The sequence below is a fragment of the Anguilla anguilla genome, chromosome 14 (genome assembly GCF_013347855.1).
Source record: "Anguilla anguilla isolate fAngAng1 chromosome 14, fAngAng1.pri, whole genome shotgun sequence".
Taxonomy (NCBI): domain Eukaryota; kingdom Metazoa; phylum Chordata; class Actinopteri; order Anguilliformes; family Anguillidae; genus Anguilla; species Anguilla anguilla.
In genome coordinates this window covers 12,642,793-12,662,923 of record NC_049214.1, presented here as the reverse complement: position 1 = coordinate 12,662,923, position 20,131 = coordinate 12,642,793, and the positions used below count along the sequence as shown (strand labels likewise).

Here is a 20,131-nt window from a genome sequence, read left to right as displayed (position 1 = left end):
GTACAACCATATACTTGTATAATTGTGATAAATTACCTATAAAAACATGTTTTCCATACACAATTCTACAGTTCTCATTCTGAACAATATCTCACAAGCCCAGCCGGTTAATTGGCCTATTTGTAGAGTGGACCGTATAATATGTTTAGCAAAGAAAAGCACAGTCCATTAATTAAGTCCACCCCCAAACATTAATCACGAGAGAATACATTATACATTAAGAAATTTAATTCTCTTTATTATGATTCATTTCTGTTCTCAGAAATGGATTCACTCACATACATACAACAATTCTGGGACCAAAAATCTAGAGGGCTGCAGAAAAAAGGTATACTCGGCTACTTCATTGACATAGGAGATATTTCAAATGACTCAAATGTAAACATTTTGAATGTAAAACACTGCCTGAGATGGCCTGTCGAATTAAGACCAAAGAGTCATACTCGCACTAACAAGATGTTTTAGAGAAAGATCCAAGCCAGCTGGTGTCACTGAAAACGCATGGATGGAGTCACGTGAGGAACTGCAGGCTGATGGGAAATTTATACTATACAGCTGAAAATGGTTCTAAGATTCACTCCATCACCCAATTAGAGCATAGGAAGGTCAATGAATATATAAACAAAACATAATTCTGTGTGCTGATCACCGTTCTCTGAATCTGTTTTTTATTGCCAGAATGCTGGAATGAAAAACACTATTCCAATTGCTAGGCAACTCCTGCTGTGTCCTATTCAATTAGAAGTGTCCCTCGTTTGTTGAAATTATCAAAAACAATCTGTCAGTCTCATTCTGTCTGTAATTTATGGGTAGTGAATGGCATCAAGCAAGAGCTTGTATTTGCTATTTGTGTATGTGTGAAATGACAAGGGATGTTTGTCTGTGTATATAATAACTGTCTACATGGAAACTGTGGTCTTGTGTTGCCTTTTAACTTTCACACAATTTAACTTTAGTTGATAACACAAAACAAAGGAGGGAAAGTGACTCACACTTGGCTATCTGTTCAATAGCATGTTCAAGTAAGAGTCTGGCCAATGATAATGTTGCTTTGACCTCACTGACCCCACAGACACTGGGAAATGTTTGAAAAAAAACAAGGATTAATCTGTAAATAATTCTCTATGCTATGATCTTCCTTGGAACACAGGGTCACCATAAAACGCACAGATACCCAAGCAATAAGAAGCATGTTCTAGCGAGAGTGAATTAATGAATGAATGAATTAATCCCTTGACCACGGAAGAGCAGCATAGACATACACAGTATATCACGCTGACCTGACCTGTATGAAAACCTGAAAGATTTTCAAAAACGAGAGTAAAACTCCTGTGAAATTAAAAATTCCAGTTTCAATTAGAAGGAGAACACACGTTGACCTACTCTTGCCAGCACATACGCTGGTCTCCTTCGCTGCTTTAGCCTGAAGGGGTTTCACAATGTCAAGCCTGTAGTCTGAGACCACATTAAAAAGAGCGCAGACCCACTCAGCTGTGCTGCGGCGGCTGCTCTCAAGGGGACGCAAATAGAGATTGTCGCACTGCAAAAGTACTGTGCTGGCATGCTGGCTGTTCTCTGGAAAAATTATCAGAAAGATATTTCACAAGGATCCGTCTGTTCGATAGACGCCTGAAAATTGTGTTTCCCCCCAAGGCTTCTAAAAATGCATGCTTTGAAAACTGATTCCCAGGAATCCCAGGTGTCAATGGCTCTTTTGCATCTGATCAGTGAATGTCTGGCACGTCCAGTCATACACTTTCCCTGGGTTTTCATTTTCTCCTGGAACTCCCCCTGGTGCAAGTTAAATGGATTGGATTTAAGACTGCTGGCAGGAAGGGCCGTGCTACTCTATGCCTTATTCACCTTCTCACGCAAAATTGTGTTTGCTACTGAGCAAATTGAATTCAGCCAAAGCCTAAGGCCAGGAACAAACTTTATCGTCTGCTGTCCTGTAACTCTGTGAAGGACAGCATTAAAACTGTGACATAACACAAACTCTTATGAAGGCTCTGGATGGGAGAAGACATCTAGTCCAGCTGGTACATTAGCTTCAGTGCTCCCAGTGATTTATTTCCAAATTAACTTTTACATCCACAGCAGATCCATTTAAGATCCATTTAAATAGACATTAGTATATTATGTGGATATTAAGTCATCAAAACCTGTTATAGATGCATGCATGCAAAAGTTTTCTAAAAAGTTTTAGATTATGTCATATCCAACCAAGAGGCATATTTGCTAAGGAAAGCGCTAATTAGCATCATGAGTTCATAAAACATCATCTCCACATGTTCTCAGTTTAACCAGGTATTTATGCATGCTAATTATTCAAATGTACACAGCTGCAACTTGTTCATTTGAATAGAGGCACCTATTAAAGGATTCCTTTTGAGTGTGTAAGGAAACAATTTTTCAAGTAGTGTAAGAGGAAATGTATGTTTGCCAAAGAGGCATTCAATGTCTTGGTAGAGGAGAACAACAATTCATTTGTAACAAAAGAAGAAAAAAAAAACTGTGAGACTTCTATTTAAACAAAGTCAGCACTACTGGTGTACTATAGGGAGACCCTTAAGTTATTTCTTTAAGCACCCTACATCTTGGGAGATACAAGTTATGGATATTAACTCAAGGCCATCAAAGTAATCATGGCAATCATAATATTTTAAAAAAGTATTTTTTTGGCTGCAGAGGTGACATACTGTAGTTCCATTTTGTGTCTGGCTCCAGTTCATCCTTAAGCTCACTGACTAAGGCATTGATGATATGGCCTGGTAGCTGATGTGTTCCATCTGCACACGAGCACACTGACAATTACTTAATCTAACACTCAAATATGCTTGAATGAAATTTACATCTGCTTTCTCCAGGCATTAAATAATAGGTGTGATCGGTTTGGCCGCAAACGTTGCCAACCTTGATAAATCACATCTAATGGCTCATGCACATATTTTACATTTTCTCCTCCTACATTTGGAACTCTTCAAAGTGCAAATGCATTACGACCTGTGTAAAAATTAGTGTTCCAGCATTTCACCCATTTAACTCCCCTAAAAGGTATTTACGTCACGTTTGTATGAACAGAATGTGAATACCTCAGGTAGAAAGAGCTCTGTGATGCTTGGGCCTTGATTAGTCTGCATTCCACTAACACAAGCACAGACCCTCTCAAAAATGATCATGAAAAAATGCCCTTATTCAGAAAGACCATTATAGCTGAATATTTTTTCTGAAGCAAGCCAAAACAAGTACCTTGTTGAATAGTACACTGTGATTTGACCCTGTAACCTCAAAAGTTATTAACCACTACACTACACTCTCAAATATAAAGGACAAAAAGAATGCTTGGCTTTTATTGTCTTAGTTAGGAAAGAAATACCCAAGTTGAAATTAAATTCAGATCAGTAGGGATCAAACAAAACAGCAGTGTGCCCTGCGCTCTCTGGTGAAATAATTGGCTCCAGATGACAGAAAGGTCACCTGCTGAATTTCCCTTCCTGATCTGTCTCCCTGTGAACCCTAACCTAAGGGCATGACTCCACACAACACAGAAAGACTTAACGTTTCATTTTGAACTGTCGGATGAGCATGAAACATGCCTGATGCAAATACATCTATCCACCAATAAAACTGCTGTAAACCATCAAAGCATAAAGAAAAAGAAATACATAAAGTGGCCATATATCAATTTTATATCACATGACAATGGTTTCGTGAGGATTATATAGTAGAAATCCCAACCATACAAGGATACGTGAGGGCGTTCACTGGATGGAATTGATAAGCTCGTTCTCCAGTGCACAACTTTGGGATGATTTTGCGATTTATATACAGATCATTTGTAGGAAGGATTTGAAACACATTCCTCCATGCTATCATAGACAGTTTAACCAAAGCAAATATTATGAATTTTATCAGGTGTCTGTCACATGACAGGAAACTCTACATAATCAGGGCGATGGAAAGCCTGTAATGGAGTCCTGTAGCTTAGGGAAAAGTCATGACCTGCTTCTATAATTCACTGTGTTCTTTCATGTTCATTTTTCAGGTAGCTTTAGACATTTTGAAAGTACTGGATGAGAGTGGAAACCTGCAGGTTTCTAAAGATTACCTGCACTAGAAAGGATAGTAATAGTTTTTCACTGTTTGAAGTCCTCATTAATGTATTTATATAAATTGGCATTTTATACCTGTTTCCTGTTCATCAGTCTCAAACAGATATCAGAAGAAAACCCAGAGGACATGTACAGCCAAATGTCTTAAGACACAATAGCTCACCATAATTTAACCACCTTTGAAATGATCTTTCAGTGCTCAACAGACTCCCTCTAAGGGCACAGTGGGGTTTTTAGATCGATGAGATATGTGCGCTTAAAACTATAATGCAGTCAGAGGCATGTGCTAATGAAAATGAATAATTAATCGCATCACACAAAGGCACAACGCAAGTTAACAAGGGCTTGGGAGGGAATGTGTCGGAAGTGAAAGGGACACATACAATTAAATATGATTTAATGTATTTGCACACACTTGCAAAATGGGTCGGCCTGTGAACTGGAATTTCTACAGCAATGGAAGGATTTACAGCTCCCAAATCCTCATCCTGCCATCAGACCCCGACCACTGCCCCCCCCCCCCCCGCCCCCCCCCCCCCCCCATATCAGTTTCTCAACCTGTATCCAGAGAAACAGACTCCCAAAAGGCACCTCAATGGTTGTAATTTGCATTTTTAAAAGCATACGGTGTTCACACTCTGGGGCAACTGTTGCCACACAGTCATTTTACACCTCCAACTTATGCTAATGCAGAGACAAAAGACCTTGATCTGCTCTGTAAAATTATAGAGCGAGCTCTCAAACATGGTACATTGCAAAGTGGCTCTGGACCCAAGAACAGGTTACCTGCGATAAGAAAATATGCAACTAACACTGAAGCACAGCCAACACATGTATCAGGGAAAGAGAGAATAATCACATTTTTCTTCAATGTGTAAAATATGCAAAGAAGTCGCAACAGGAGACAGAATACATGCACTTCAGAAGGCAGGAGGTGATCTCAAAGAGTGCTTCAAGAGTGCTGCTTCAAATTCTTCCCAGAAACACCCCCCCCCAATTATCATACTGGAGCAAGAGACTACAAGTCATACTCTTTGAATGAGCAGAGCTACTGCACAACAAGATAAGAACATTTCACTCAATTATTTTCTCTGATTGGATTTTGGAGGGAGCACAAAGCACTATGGGTTGGTTTGATTTCTGTACAAACTCTCGAGTCAAACCAGCGAGCAACCAGCAACTTAAATTACACTGCATGTACATTTACATGCACATATTATTACGCATGAATCCAATCCGTGTTCAACATATTACATTAAAGATGTGTTATCTAAAATCCATGTAGCCATTAGATAATTACATTTTGGTTTTATAATAATAATAATAATAACAACAACAATAATAATAATAATAATAATTATTATTATTATTATTAGTTATGGATTTCATAGCTAAGGTTAATGGCTTGTAGTCTTCTTATTTACCTTAATATTGAGGTAAAAAAAAACGACTTGAAATGGTGGAATTCAATGGTAAAAATAGAAAGACTTGGAAATGGGGTGCTGGGTGACACATCTAGCCAAATCTGCTGTCATTTAACCTCTCTGGGACTGCGTCCATAACGACTGGAAACAGATGTATAAAAGCAGTTGAAGAGTGGCCATATCTGGTTACCTCCCATTGTAAAGACGATATTAATTAATATCTAATGCTTAGATTCTCTGGTGCCCATGCAACCTGACTGAACATTTCACTCAAGAAACAATCATGAATAAATTGGAGGAGGCTGACAGTAACTTAAATTTCCAAGTATACACTCAAACCTTTAGAAACCTCATGCTGGACCTCACTTACTCTGCCTTCATTTGTACTTGGCAGCAAACTGAATAAGCACACTCTCTCATTCTGTTACTTCACTGGCATTACCTACAAGAGCAATCAAGAGCTCTGTTTCTCTGTGATAAGAAAAGAAGAAAACAGAATATTCCTTCTGAGTCATTCCAGGGAACTTTCAAGATGCCTGAATGAGCCACAAGAGACCAGCAATTTAAGTTGTCCCAATCACTTGTGGCCAAACATGAAAGAACTTCAGTTTACCTCGGACCAAAACTTAAGACATGGAAACTCTGTCTTTTAAGAGCCACTTGACACAGAAGTCTGTGGAAACACTTTTACATATCCACTAAGTAGGGAATGGAAAATGTATTTTTAAAAGTAATGGCACACATTGGCTCAAGATATCCAAAGCTATTTGCTGTGCCTAATGTACCTAACTTGTTTAACTAAGAAATTTTGGATAGACTCCATTAGCACAGTTACATATTATGTCTTTGCCTGCGCTCAACTTGATATCTAACAATATGCTTGTCCATTACCGGAATGCAGAGAGCAGCTCTGGTGAAATACACCTAAATTTTTCAGAGCCACATTGCTATAATCGGGATTGTGGTTGAAGACTCACGACCGTTCGATGTTTTTGCCAAGTCGAACACAGGAGAACAGCATTAAAGGGGCAGTTCACCTCAAAATGACATGAAGGTATAGTTCTACTAACCCAGAATAGTATCTGTCCTTCCAGATAGTTTTACTGAAATGTGACATGTTTTCTAAATATTCACTGCAGCTGAACCTGATAAGATGGACTATGTGGTCCATATTTATATGGCTTCAAATCGTCAGAAATTAACATTTGAAAAATTTGGACTACCTCTTCTACCAAAGTAAGATAACTGCTCAGCATATATAATCTTGTGCAGGGCGGACTAGTATAAAACTTGAGTGATGATGATGTGACTTTGGCAGAATGGAATCTTTTGTAGCTTCAATATAGCAACTTGTTAGCAACTTACTTTTACTAAAGCACAGCTTCAAAATTCATGGTTGAAATATTATTATATAAATTACATCAGTTAATATCTTAACCATGATAAGCTGTTATGTACTTTAATAAGTAAATCACTAACAAGTTACTATATTGAAATTACAACCAACAGTCGCATTTCATCACACCAAGTCACCATCTCTCAAGTTTCATGCTGGTCCGTCTGCACGACTTTGCTCAGATATAGCCTACACGGTTAGTGTACTTCAGTAGAAGTAGTTTGATGAAACTGTGCACAAATTAAGGTCTGTGAATGCTAGTGAGTAGCTGCGGGATTATAATTGGAAAGAGACATCACTATTACATTTTTTAAATGTAAATTTTGTCACTTTGAAGCCACACAAAGATGGACCTGCGAGGCCCATTTGATCACGTTCAGCTACAGCAAAGCTGAAAACTCATCACATTTCAGAAAAACTATCTGGATGGACAGATACTACTCCGGGTATGCAGAAACATAACCATAAGTTCATTTTTGGGTGCACTGCTCTTTTAACATTAGGATGTCTCAGAGAATGTCCTGCTTAGCCTACTGCTTAGCTAACAAACAAGAAAAGAACAGCTTCATACTGGTTTCAGAAAGCTCAGTCCATCTTTAATTTGACCCCATAGAGATTATAAAAAATGATCTCCTTTAACTTACTGTCAACATCTTTGTCTTCAGGGTTCTGCCTTGAATTATCTGTAATGGAATGGTATCTGTAAATCTGTAATGGAAAATAAGAAGGAAAAGCCTGTGGCTGACTACTGCCTTTACATAGGCCTACCTTTTAATGAAAAAATTGCTTGAAGAAAAAAAAAAAGATTTCAGCCTAAAGATTGTATAAAAGAGCAGATGATGATGACTGGATCCATACAGTATCATATCAATTCAAAAGATGAGCCTTCTCTGAATAGAAGGATGCAGTGGTTGTCATTGCTGTGTGTGGGCACCTGTGCATTCAGTAGGTCATACGAAGTACCACACACAACTGGCCCTCTTAGTTACAGAATTACAGAATTACAGAATTGATTTTATACCCCTTGTATTCCTTGTCTGATTCAACACTTAATCTCCACTGGTAAAATTAGTTTAGTGAATTCAGTTTAGCTCAAGGACTAATTTGGCTTCAAGTACTGATTTGCCAGAATAATAAATCTATTTTACAATACTGGGATTTTTGTATAGGAGGCATGAGTTCTGAGGGTCTTACAGTTAATCTAAACAGTGGGAAGTACACCAGAAGTGAGCATGTTTATTAATTATTGCTATTAATCAGTGTTATCACTAGCATCTCATTTGGCATCTGTCTTGACAGGAGATGATGTAATAGCCATTTCTGCAATGCAATTTCTTCAGAAACATGTAAATACTACTTTTTAAATGTATTGATAACTCTAAGTGTGTTAGTGCAGAATGAAGAGATAGTTACATAGAAAAATTACCATGCAGAACATATTGAAAAACTGACAAATCAGAGGATAGATCTTCACAAACTGTAAAAAGGGTCAACTGTGAAAATTGCAATTTATACGTATGTCTGAAAATGACAGTAGGAATTTAACCATTTCTTCAACCCCATCAAACACCTTTGGGACCAATGGGTAAGCCAACTGCGAGCCAGGCCTTAATCACCCAATCAGTGCTCAACCTCACTAATGCTCTTCTGCCAGAATGGAAGCAAATCCCTGCAGAAATGCTCCAACATCTATTATAAAGCCTTCCCAGAAAAGTGGAGGTTGATATAGCAACGGGTGGACCAACTCCATATTAATGGCCATATTTTTGAATGAGATGTTGGATGTCAGGTGTCCACATACTTTAGGCCATGTAGTGTATGTCTGAAAATGAAAAGCTAGCATTCTGCCATTTGGAGGTCTGAAAACAGCCAATGATGCTATATGCATAGTTATAAGCAAGTCACAGTCACCATTATGAGATACCTTAATATTAATTATGGGTGACTTCAACCATTTACTCATTTTCATTTGTACTTTCTACCTTCCAGTAAATGTCAATTGCTCCACAAGGAACAATAAGACCTTGGAGCTAGTTTGTGCAAATTGCAAAAAGGAATATACCTCTATAGTCCTCGCCCTGATGGGTTTGCCCCAGCATATCATGGACAATTTATTTCCCAAATTAGAGCCAGAACTATAGCAGCTGACCTATCATAAATGTGTGACTTTGGATGCTTGTTGGGAATCACAGGACTGTTGTGATGAGACAGAATAGGGTCTGCTGTGCAAGGGCAGAGGCAATGGTAAAAATTAAACAAGCTTACTCATTTCATCGCTAAATACCCCCATTTCTATACATGCACTCAGTTATTCCATACCAATTCTCTACATCGGCAAGGCATTTGGTATTCTTTGGTATTCTGCTTAAATATAAGGGTCATTGTGCATAACATGTGTCACCCTCACTGTGTACTAAATAATACAGTGGAAGACCATTTTTAATACAGGTTTCATTATACCAAAGAGCTCTGCTGAAAGATCTACACAAGGTTGACAACTCCTCCCACAGGCAGAAGGATTTTTGACGATTCTGGATAAGAATCACATTCATGTCTCGATTTTGTCTTTAAGTCTTTGCACTTCCAGTTGCAAGGAGGGCTGTAGAGTTTTTAAAAGGCATTAATACCTGTGCTTTCATATTAACCATTTAATATATTTTTCTTGTTTTTGTATATTTCTATATTTTTTATTTTTGGACCGTTTCATGTAACTATGCAAAGTAAGGACACATATAAACTAAATCCAGACACAGTTTTCACAGTTTTCCTACAAAGTCAAGGGTTTTGGAATCAATGTCCATTCAGGTACTTGGGTACAATTTTGGAGGAACACTGCAAGGTAACTTGGCATTCAAAAATCTGAGGAAGTTCTTCTAAACATCTGCATATTGCTATGCAGGCAATGTATATATGATCGTTCAGCTATGTGGGATATCGCTATATAACTTTACACACTTGTTTATTTTATGTACTCAATATTATGAGTTTGAGGTTTGCAAATAATGATACATTGTGGTGTGAATTACTAAATGAACAGCTAGAAATAAATATCTACATATTTTGTAAAATCCCATAAAGCAGTGTTCAGTTTGCTCCACTGAAAAAGCTCTTTAAGTTGAGGGAAGTGTCTGACTGGGTCTTTAGTCTTGTTCAGTATTGTATTGTTCATTTGCTTATATTTTTATCATTTGTGTTAATGATTATTTTTGTAAAAAAATGATCATCTATGCTCGTAGAAAATAGCAGCGTGCATGTATGTAGAAACGGGCCTCCCTGTCCACATCATTTCCTTTAGTTTTTAATATAGCTGTCATGACATTTCGCTGAGGCACAAGAGAAAAACTGAATTAAGATCACTGTAAAGCAACACTGTTCACGTAGGGTATATGCAGTCTTCAGTGTGTATGTGTGTGCATGCCAGCATGCGTGCGTGTGAGCGTGTGTGGGTGTGTGTGTGTGTGAGTGTGGGTGTGCGTGTGAGTGTGTTGGAGTGTGCATTGGAGTCCTCAAGGCATTCATTTTCTTAATTTTTCAGTTTCTGAAAACAAAAAAAGATTCACACATGGGTGATTGCTATTTCCCACTCATCATTACAGTACACAACACAAAGCACATCACAAACTGTGCAGAAAATGTTTTTCATCAACTTTTGTTGAATAGTTTGCCAACTTGATTCACTCATAAATAGACAAATAGGCATGTCAGCAAAACAATGGAGCCATCTTAAAACATCACCACAATTAAAGAGCTTCAACAAAGACTCTTCAGTTACAAGACAAGAGCACTGACAGCACTTAAAGCATTAAGGAATAATGAATCCCTAATTACTGTTTCTTAAATCCTATATGAGCAAAAAAATAAAAATAACTGTGCAAAACCAATTTGCTCATTGTGGATCTTTTAGAGCTAAGTTCATACTCATGGGTGTAGAAATGACCTCGAGATTCCCTTCAGAATAAATGGTAATAAATTATTTTCACATGAAGCAATATTAATTTTATTGTAAATCTTATTTATTTTTATTCCAAAATCAAATGGATAGATGTGCATTGTATATAGCACAAGCCCACATTTTTCAAATATAGTTGTAGGCATATTTTGTTGATTTAACCGCACTGTCACATTGTCAAAAGCTACAATAAAATATGTATGGTTAAAGAACAACACATGGGCATAACACAGAGCTGTTTGGATGAATATGAACTTGACAAATGACTGGGAGGTGTGTGTGAGTGAGTGTACATGTCAGCTGATTTTCTCTTATCTCTCAGATCACACTGAGGTGACAGAGGGATGGGGTGAGAATTACTGTCAGCACTGAGCCCTGCTGTTTCATTTCTCATTCCTCCTGGGAGGGTCAGTGATCGTTTCAGGCAAGGAAGAAAACGGATAAATGTGGAGAGATCGAGGAAGCAGTGACCAAGACCATGGCAGAGAAACTGCATGGCTGTGTGGGTATTCACAAGATTTCAAATATGTATATATTTACACTGGCAAAAACGTCAGAAAGTATTTCGCATGAACAGTAAAAACGTTTTTTTTTTTTTTTGTTTACCAGGAAGGAAAAAAACATTCTCAGAATTTGAATGCTAGTTTGTATTGGTATGCCTGTAACAATCATTGCAACCTCCTCCATAAATCTAGGAGACCATAGATAAGCATGCACTTCCTACAGAACATATCTCAGTTGCAGATTCTTTTCCCTCCACAATACACCATTTGAACTTGAACAGCTATGGTGTTGATCTGTTGATTTGTGTGCAGCTTGCATACACAGGCAGACTGGAGGTACACCAGTGTGAAATAAAATCCCGTTGACTCAATCCCTCCCTCCCTCTCTTGCTACCATGGCAGGCATTGGCATGGAACAGTGTCTTATCAGGATGAGCTACCCAGCTGCCTGTCACAAGGACACTTTTGAACCAACTTTATTAGCTGTTAGGTCATCAGGCATTTACAGCACATATGGAGCGCCATACGATGTTTCAATGAGATAATGCATACAATTCAATAATTCAAAATAATGTGTTTGTTCATGCTCTGTGCCATTTCAGTCACAGTGCAGTACCTCTTTTGATTTGCCATTGACAGTCCAACACTACAGGGCCGTTATTTCCCATGTCTGCATTCTCAATTGGTTCTACACTCAAAATGAAGACATTTAGTATATGGAGATCTTAAAGCTGTTCGAAATCTCCATTCCACTCCAAGGTTCACCGGAGTCTGTAAACACAGCCATGTGGGGGGAAAAAATGATATCAAAATGTACTACATCAAGCTGCTTATCGATTATTCTAACTTTATTTCCACTCGAGTAAGCTACAATAACTTGTGTCATCCACAGTGAACATACAAAAAAAATTTCAGCACAAACCTGCAGGGCTCAAACTGCGATCTTCAATAAATCATCGAGCGCCAAGCGTTTTCTGCTATTGTTAAAGCAAAATTAAAGTGTCACTGTGAACCAGCCATTATACTGAGAGGAAAAACTAGAATTCCAGTGCACAGCGCCAGCGCCGGATAGACTTAAGTGCAACTGTATGCACCAACACCGCAGACTGCTCTTTCTCAGTGAAGACCCCAGGGCAAATTGAGCCTTTCCCAGCCTTAACCTTTCACAACTTGTAACCATACAGTACAGGTCAGAGTTCTGAGAGGAAACGCAGAAGGGATTATCCTTATAAACTCATCGACAAATCTCCAATAAATGGACAACTGAGACAAGCTCCGACCACTTAACAGTCAGCAGACGTGACACTCACAAAGAGACACAAAAGCCAGGCTCGTGTAAAACAAATAAAATAAGGACACAATTTGCTAAGTCTAGGATTTTCCCATGGACCTATGCAGGTCATTTGTGAACACTACAACAAACATGGAGAATGAAGAAAGAAAAGAAACTCTTTTCTTTCGTGTTCCACCCTAATTTATATTGTTATATCCCAATTGTAGGCCCACGCCCACCACTATCACTGCAACAGCCCCTGCCAGTACAGGAAGGCCACACACTGGGACTCACATCCCAGCTAAAGGCATGCAGCAGGTGGAGTGGGCAGACTGCAATTTCCCCTCACACCAGAGGAGTCAGTAGAGAGCAATCAGATGGGAATTTCCCTTTCCACAGAGACCCTTGGCTTGGTAACACTATGCCTCCAGGCTGTAGGGGGCACCATGCAGGTGATTCAGCTGTATACGCCACCAATAAGTCCCTGTGATGTTTAGAGGTTTTCATATTTATATAGTTAAAGTTAGTTGTCAATTAATTTCGGGTTAGTCAGCCTTTTTTAGTCAACACCAGTATGTTGATTGTTAGTATTGTAGCTCCAAGATGACAAAATAGCTAGCTGCTGGATTACTGAGACAGACATGGACACTAATATTTTTTTTTCAGTTGCCGAGATGGCATTTTATTTTTATCACTTAGTTGAACGGGAGTGGCAGAAAAAACAAATGATGCATGAATTAGATGTTACTAACATAGCTAGCAAGCTTGCCAGTTAAACTACATTATAAACTCTGAAGAAGACGCTTGCTGTGTCAGGGTGACTTATTTGTCCTTATTTTAAGTCGCATATGAGAAATCATGTGTCCAGTGCTTCAGTGTTTCCCAACTAGTCTCACCCATTGAAGAAGTTGCATGGGTGAGGAAATAAGCAGCACCCCCATTTCTATACTTAAATTTGTGTTTTTCAAGGGTTTTACGAGCCTTACGTATTTAGTTTTTCTTTCCCCATGAATTCTTGACACAGTCGCACATCCACTTTTTTAGGACTACTCCATTGCTTCATTATCAATCACAATATTAATTTTTTTAAATGAGCACTGTGACTGAGTTCTATCAGGTATTAAGTAAGCAAACACTGCACATGAAGTGGAGAACGGGAAAGACAGACTGCATCTCCACAGCAAAACAGCAGTTGGTGAACCATCTGAGATAGCAAATGTCTGAATCATCTGCATACATGCTGAGAAAACTCAACAAGAGATAAACTATTCTAAAAATGTGTGAGTGTGTGCGTGTGCATGTGTACAGCGTACTTCAAAAGTATGGCAATGGCAGAGTAAAATGTGTTATTTTTTTCTATATGCTGAAGACATTTGGATTTTAGATCAAAACATGAATATGATGTGGAAGTACAGACAATCCGACCCAATGCATTACCATTTAATCTTTACCGTTTTTCTGTTCAGTCGCACCATTTTCAGCTGTGTAAAATAAACAGATGTACTAAGGAGTACATCAAAACAGTAATATTGCCCTAAAATGCAGTAACTATATTAAGTCTACGGCCCATTAACATCACCAAACATTTGGAGATGCCAGTCTAGGCCCTCACTGCATTTGTTTTCAGTCGATCTTTGTTTCGGGGGGTTTCTGTCTTCAAACTCCTCTTCAGCCAGTGATATTTATGCTCAATTTGAATTAAATCAGGCGACTGTCTTTGCCAGTCCGAAATGTTATACTTTTTTCCCATTAATGAATGCATTTATTGCATAGGCAGTATGTTTGGGGTCATTGTCTTGCTGTAGGATGAAGCAGCAGCTGATGAGGTAGGAGGAATTTATTTGTGCATAGCCAGCCAAAAAATCTGTCAATACACTTACAAATTCATCCTGCTACTGCCATCTTCCATTACAACATCAAAAAATACAAGTGAACCTGTTCCAGAAGCAGCCATACATGCCAAAGTCATGATACTACCTCCTCAATATTTCACAGATGAGGTGGGATGTTTTTGATCACGCACTGTTCCTTCCTTTCTCCACACTTTTGGCATTCCATCATTTTGGTACAGGTTTATTTTGGTCTCATCTGTCCATAAAACTTTGACCCATAACTCTTCTGGCTCACCTCTGTATTTTTTGATGAATTATAATCTGGCCTTTCAATTCTTGCTGCTGATGAGGGGTTGCATCTTGCAGTGTAGCTGCTATAATTCTGCTTTCAGATACACATCCTTTTAGACCAGCAGATCATATTTGCCATCTCACTGTAGTCAGGGGAACTGGTTTATTTCTAGTTGAGTCCTTCCTATAGTTGTGGTGCAGTTGTACGATGGTTTATCATGCTAGACAACACAACATACCAGTGTCTTCTCCTGTTAACATTACTGCCCATCAGCTGGAAGCTTCTGAGTGTGTACTGAACACTGCACCTGGAAAGCTTAAGCTTCTTCTACAATTCCTCATTCGAATAACCTTCTTGCCACAATGTTTACTTAGCCCCCAAAATCTAAGCCTAACTTCTTCTTTGCCATATATCTTGCAACTTTAACACCTATTTTACTTGCACTACAGGCTAAAGGTATTAGGCTACCTGGGGTCTAAAAAAAACTTAGATAAGATTTAACTCAATTGAATTACTGCTCCACCTCCTGCTCACCCCTCCACTTCCCAGTTTTCAAAATGATAGGATAGACTTCCAATAATTAATTTAATTGTAATTAAAGCCAAAGGAGGCAATTTTGCGGAAAGTCGTGTCAGATTACTTTTATTACTTTTTGTGTACTTTGGTTTGTTATTCAATAAACATGCAAATATTAACAGGGAGCCTAATACTTTGGGCCAGTTCTATATATATATATATATATATATATATATATAGAGGAAGAGCGAGAGACAGAGGGGGAGTCATTGAGAGATACAGAGAGAGAAAGAGACTATTCTGTAGATATAGCTTGTGAGTCCCGAATCAATCATAAATCTCAAGCATCTCACCACTCTACCTTGTTAAGCTTAACTGCAACTGCATAAGCTATTTCAAGCAGAGCTAACCGAGTTTTGTTATAGATGTCCAGGGAGAATCTTTCAGCAATTTTTGAAAGAAGGCACAAGGCTCTACATGACAAGTTATATCCCTTCGACAGATAAAGTACACGTACTGTATGCAATTGATGTATGTTTCATGGAAGCCCTGTAGAGGTCACAAATGTAACACATGACCACAAATGCAATAGAGAGCCACAAAACCACACATGTAATACACAGTTAACCACAAATTGAATAGAGTTCACCACAAATGTAACACAGAGTTACAATGAAAGTCTGTTATTTTAACTCATTTGACGTCATACCCATAACCTCTATAAGAATGTCACCTTACATATGTATGTCTCTGAGATAGTTTTAAAATCTATTGTACAAGTACAAGGCTATTGACAGAGAATGGTGTTTTCTGTGCTTTATTTTGCTGCTTTACTTTACCTCTCTTTGAATCTTTGTCCTTGTAACATACTGTAGCCACCAAATGTTTGATACCTGTTATGTTTGTATGTTGTCTGTTGAATAAGCATACCCCTCATTACAGTTGTGGCTCATCCTTGATTACATTTGTGATTTTTTTTTTATTTTTTATTTTTACATTATTGCTGAACTCTGTATTGCATTTGTGGATTTGTGACTCTTTGTTATATTCATGAACATGTATTACATTTGTGACCTCTATAGCCCCAACCCATGTATAAACTGAATCTGTATAAACTATATAAACCTTGGGCTGGATAGGTGGAATCACTGTTTCATAATAAAATAATTATTATTACTTTTTTAAATAACTAAATGTTTTACATAATAGGCCTTTTAGAACCATGTTAAAAATTGGGTATTAGGTGCATTATACGATTTTGCCAAATGTTACTAACAATATTATCTGCAGAAGTACTTAAACCACTTAATTAAACAGCCCCGTTTCAAGATCAGGGAAACTTTCTTAGAATTATTTTCACACGTGCAGTGCACACTTTCAATTTAAAATACAGATGTAGTGATTTATATTTAGAGCATTACGTATGCTCAGTACGCGGACTGCAACAGTAATGAAACCAACTTACTAAAACTAGGACTTCCCAACTGGTCTTTTCTTACATTTTTTTCAGGTTGAACAGCGGTACAATTCAGGCAAATGTTAAAATGCCACGTTTTATGTTTATGACCACGTCAGGCTTAAATTCAGGAGTACTCAACAATAGGCAACCTTCACTCTTAACCGCGCATTAATCCAAAATCAGATACATCCACACATATGCGAAATAACAAGCCTACTCTTTAATTTATTATCTGCATGTCAGGCTATTCACCGCCTGCACCGTGCACGTAGTGATTGTCCTCTGGAACCTGCTATGACAAAAATGAATAATATAGCAGAGTTGACAACTCTGTGAATACGAATCACCTCTTTAGCATTAAAGAAGCACAAACATCCCACGGAGTCAAGTCGAAGAGATGCGAAAATTTTACCCTCTGGCGTTCGAAATCAATCACACCGATTACATCACTAGAAAATTGGAAGCACGATTATTTCATATTTTCGAAGTCCTCATCTAACATGACAGTGCTTAATTAAATGCTGTATATTGCGGAGCAAGGCGTTTATAATTTCTCGCAATTACAGAATAAATTAAGCATTCCATTCATGCTTTCTCACTCTATCATTCACACACACACACACACACATATATATATATATATATATATATATATATATATAGAGAGAGAGAGAGAGAGAGAGAGAGAGAGAGAGAGAGAGAGAGAACATGCATAGGGTATATACATACATACATACATATACACACTAGTTATATAGCCTACATACATAGGCTACATATATACATACACACACAGTAGTATAAAGAATATATTAAATTCACTGGGGTACACAGCCAGTATTTCATAAACGAGCAAGCTTTACAGTCTTTCAAAAACCACAAGGGATATTAAAGACTTCGTGCGCAGGACTGTCCGTGAAATCAGCGATTGCTGGCGACTCACCTTCCGCGTGCTGCGGGACAGAGACGCTTATGCTGAGGACGAGAGCAAGAAATAACGGTCCCATTATATCATGAAATAGCAGTTGCCCAGTCCGCTAATACAAGCAAGCAGATAAAAACTTCTATTCCCTTTCGCGAGCGACGCTGGAATGATAGTAGGCTATGTCCTCAGTATTCTCTGTTAAGTCCTTCCCGGGGAAGCGGACGCTACCGGCTTCACTGTTGTTAGAAGTGATACTGCTCGTGTGGGTACAGTTTCTCTTTGCTGCAGTGGTGCACAATGCAATAAAGAGAGAAATCGTATAGGTCCCGAATAGACGGCGCACTGTGTACAAACACGGCAGCGCACGCTGCAGACAGTCGCCACGGTCCGACTGAGGCGCTGTCTGGCTGATTAAGATAACCCCTTGATCTTCCCTACACGTGCTAGCGTTGCCAGTACAAAGCAGTGCTTAATCTAGCTGGGCGGAGCTTAAATTATTGTATCCCTGAAGATTTAGCTGAGACACCATCTGGGGGGAGTGTGGGTACAATATGTCAATTGAAGATCCACTGGAGGGGTCACATCTCAAGAGGGGATAAACTAAAGGGGGAAGTTCTTATGAATACAGAATCACAGTTTGTGGCTGAAATTTGTTGTAAAATGGATTGAATTTATCATATTCTGACACAACTGAACCATGTCCATGCCAAGGAAAATGTCTGTTAAGCATAAATTGGGTGCTTTTGCCCTTTGAGATTTCAGATCCATTTCAGTACTGTTTGATGATGATGCTGATGACGATGATGATTATGATTATGATTATGATTATTATTATTTGTTTTATTGTTGTTGTTGTTTTTGTTGCTGTAGTTGTAAAACATCAACAGCTAGAACATTTCATTTAGGTAAATGCTCCAGATTTGTTAGCTCATATTATAAAAACACAGCAAATTGAAGAATTTGCACAGAACTGCTTTATGCCATCAGTAGGGCCACCAGTTTGTCTTCTCTTGTTTTCTTACATGGTACGTCATCCCTCTGCTAGCTGGAGGTTGTGATTGCTTCTGTCCAGCCCCTTCTCAAACAATTATCCCATTTGCACAGCCTCAATAATTTAAGTTGACAAAGTAATTGCCAGTAATTAAACACAGACAATGACTGACAGTGATGTTTACAAGCGACACTCACATGTTAAACTCAGTTTTATAATTTACTACCATGGACATGCTACAGTGTTTGTAAGTGTTGTGCAGGGGCATGATGGGTTTGGCTAGAAGCAGTTCAGAATCCCCACGTCTGCCCCAGCTCTAGACTGACTCTAGACTATCTTCAAATGAAAGCTGACAGGCTGCACATTAACCTCATATTGTTTCATTTCAAATCCAATTTGCAGGAGAGCAGAGCCAAAACAACAAATATTGTGTCACTCCCAAATACTTAAGGACACTGTATGTTATTTTTTTCTTTCCCCAAGTTTTATTTGAGCACAGCTTTATTTTTTCTTGTTGATTAACTAACCGAATAGCCCTGTATTGCTTAGTGATTTTTTTTTTTTTAACTCAAGATCATTGACTCAGTATTTTCCCTTTCATTTTATGCATTTTAAGCCCAGTTATGTACTTGTGGCCAAGAGATTAATACCAGTCTGCTGTCACTACTGTTTTTTGGTTCATTATTCTTGATTTGCCCTACTACCTCATCCCCAATTTGGTGATTGTTGTTAATGATGAGTTACAATATAATATGCATCTTTAACCAAATCACGTCCCAATTATGAACTGCCATACAGCATGAAACTGCATACAGGATTTCCTACTAAATAAAGGTACCACCAAATTTCCAGTAATTTTCTACTCTCACAAGGATAAATGATAACATGAAACCATTGAACACAGCTTCATATACTATTACTGGTAATTAATGAAAAAGTTGACAATTCAAAGTGTTTTTATGGCTGTTCTCCCCCCAGTTTGTCACATTGACAGTGTAGCAGCGGGAAGCAGCCTAAATAAGCAGGACACTCTCTTGTTGCTCCAAGTATAATAAAGTAACGGCATTTCTATCTAATGCCACCCACCACTCTCAAAGGGATTACAGGAACCACAGAACACAACTTCATGTTACAGGTAAATAATAACAAAATTCAATATTTCCAAGTATTTGTCATGGTTTTGGGTGGCTTGAGCATTCTGCTCTATTCCTTTCCGCCCCTGCTTCTCTAATTAGAGTTTGTCACCTCGTTTGGGTTAATTGTCTGAACGTATGCAGAATTCACTCTGCCTACAGACTCCTTCCGTGCTGATTGGTTCAGAGCTCGGCAGGCATGTTCATTGCATGAGCTGCAGCACCTGTCTAACGTTACTTAAGGTGTGGGTTCACAGAAAGACGGTGCTTTCGTGTCATCTACACACAAGAGCCGGTACTGGTAACCAAACAGTGCTTTTCAGCGC

General features: G+C 38.4%; 1 protein-coding gene across 6 annotated transcripts in view; it reads right to left on the bottom strand.

Moving 5' to 3' along the window:
* Nucleotides 1-18,142, bottom strand: part of edil3b (EGF-like repeats and discoidin I-like domains 3b) — a 110,620-nt gene extending 92,478 nt beyond the window's left edge. For 3 of the 6 annotated variants that reach the window (XM_035389856.1, XM_035389857.1, XM_035389858.1), the window contains exon 1: nt 17,700-18,140. In XM_035389856.1, coding sequence (XP_035245747.1) covers nt 17,700-17,763 — 64 coding nt within the window. In that variant the 5' untranslated portion in view covers nt 17,764-18,140. Of the gene's footprint in view, nt 1-17,699 lie in introns of all 6 variants that reach the window. The other 3 variants (XM_035389853.1, XM_035389854.1, XM_035389855.1) reach the window with 2 other exon arrangements.
* Nucleotides 18,143-20,131: the final 1,989 nt, after the last annotated feature.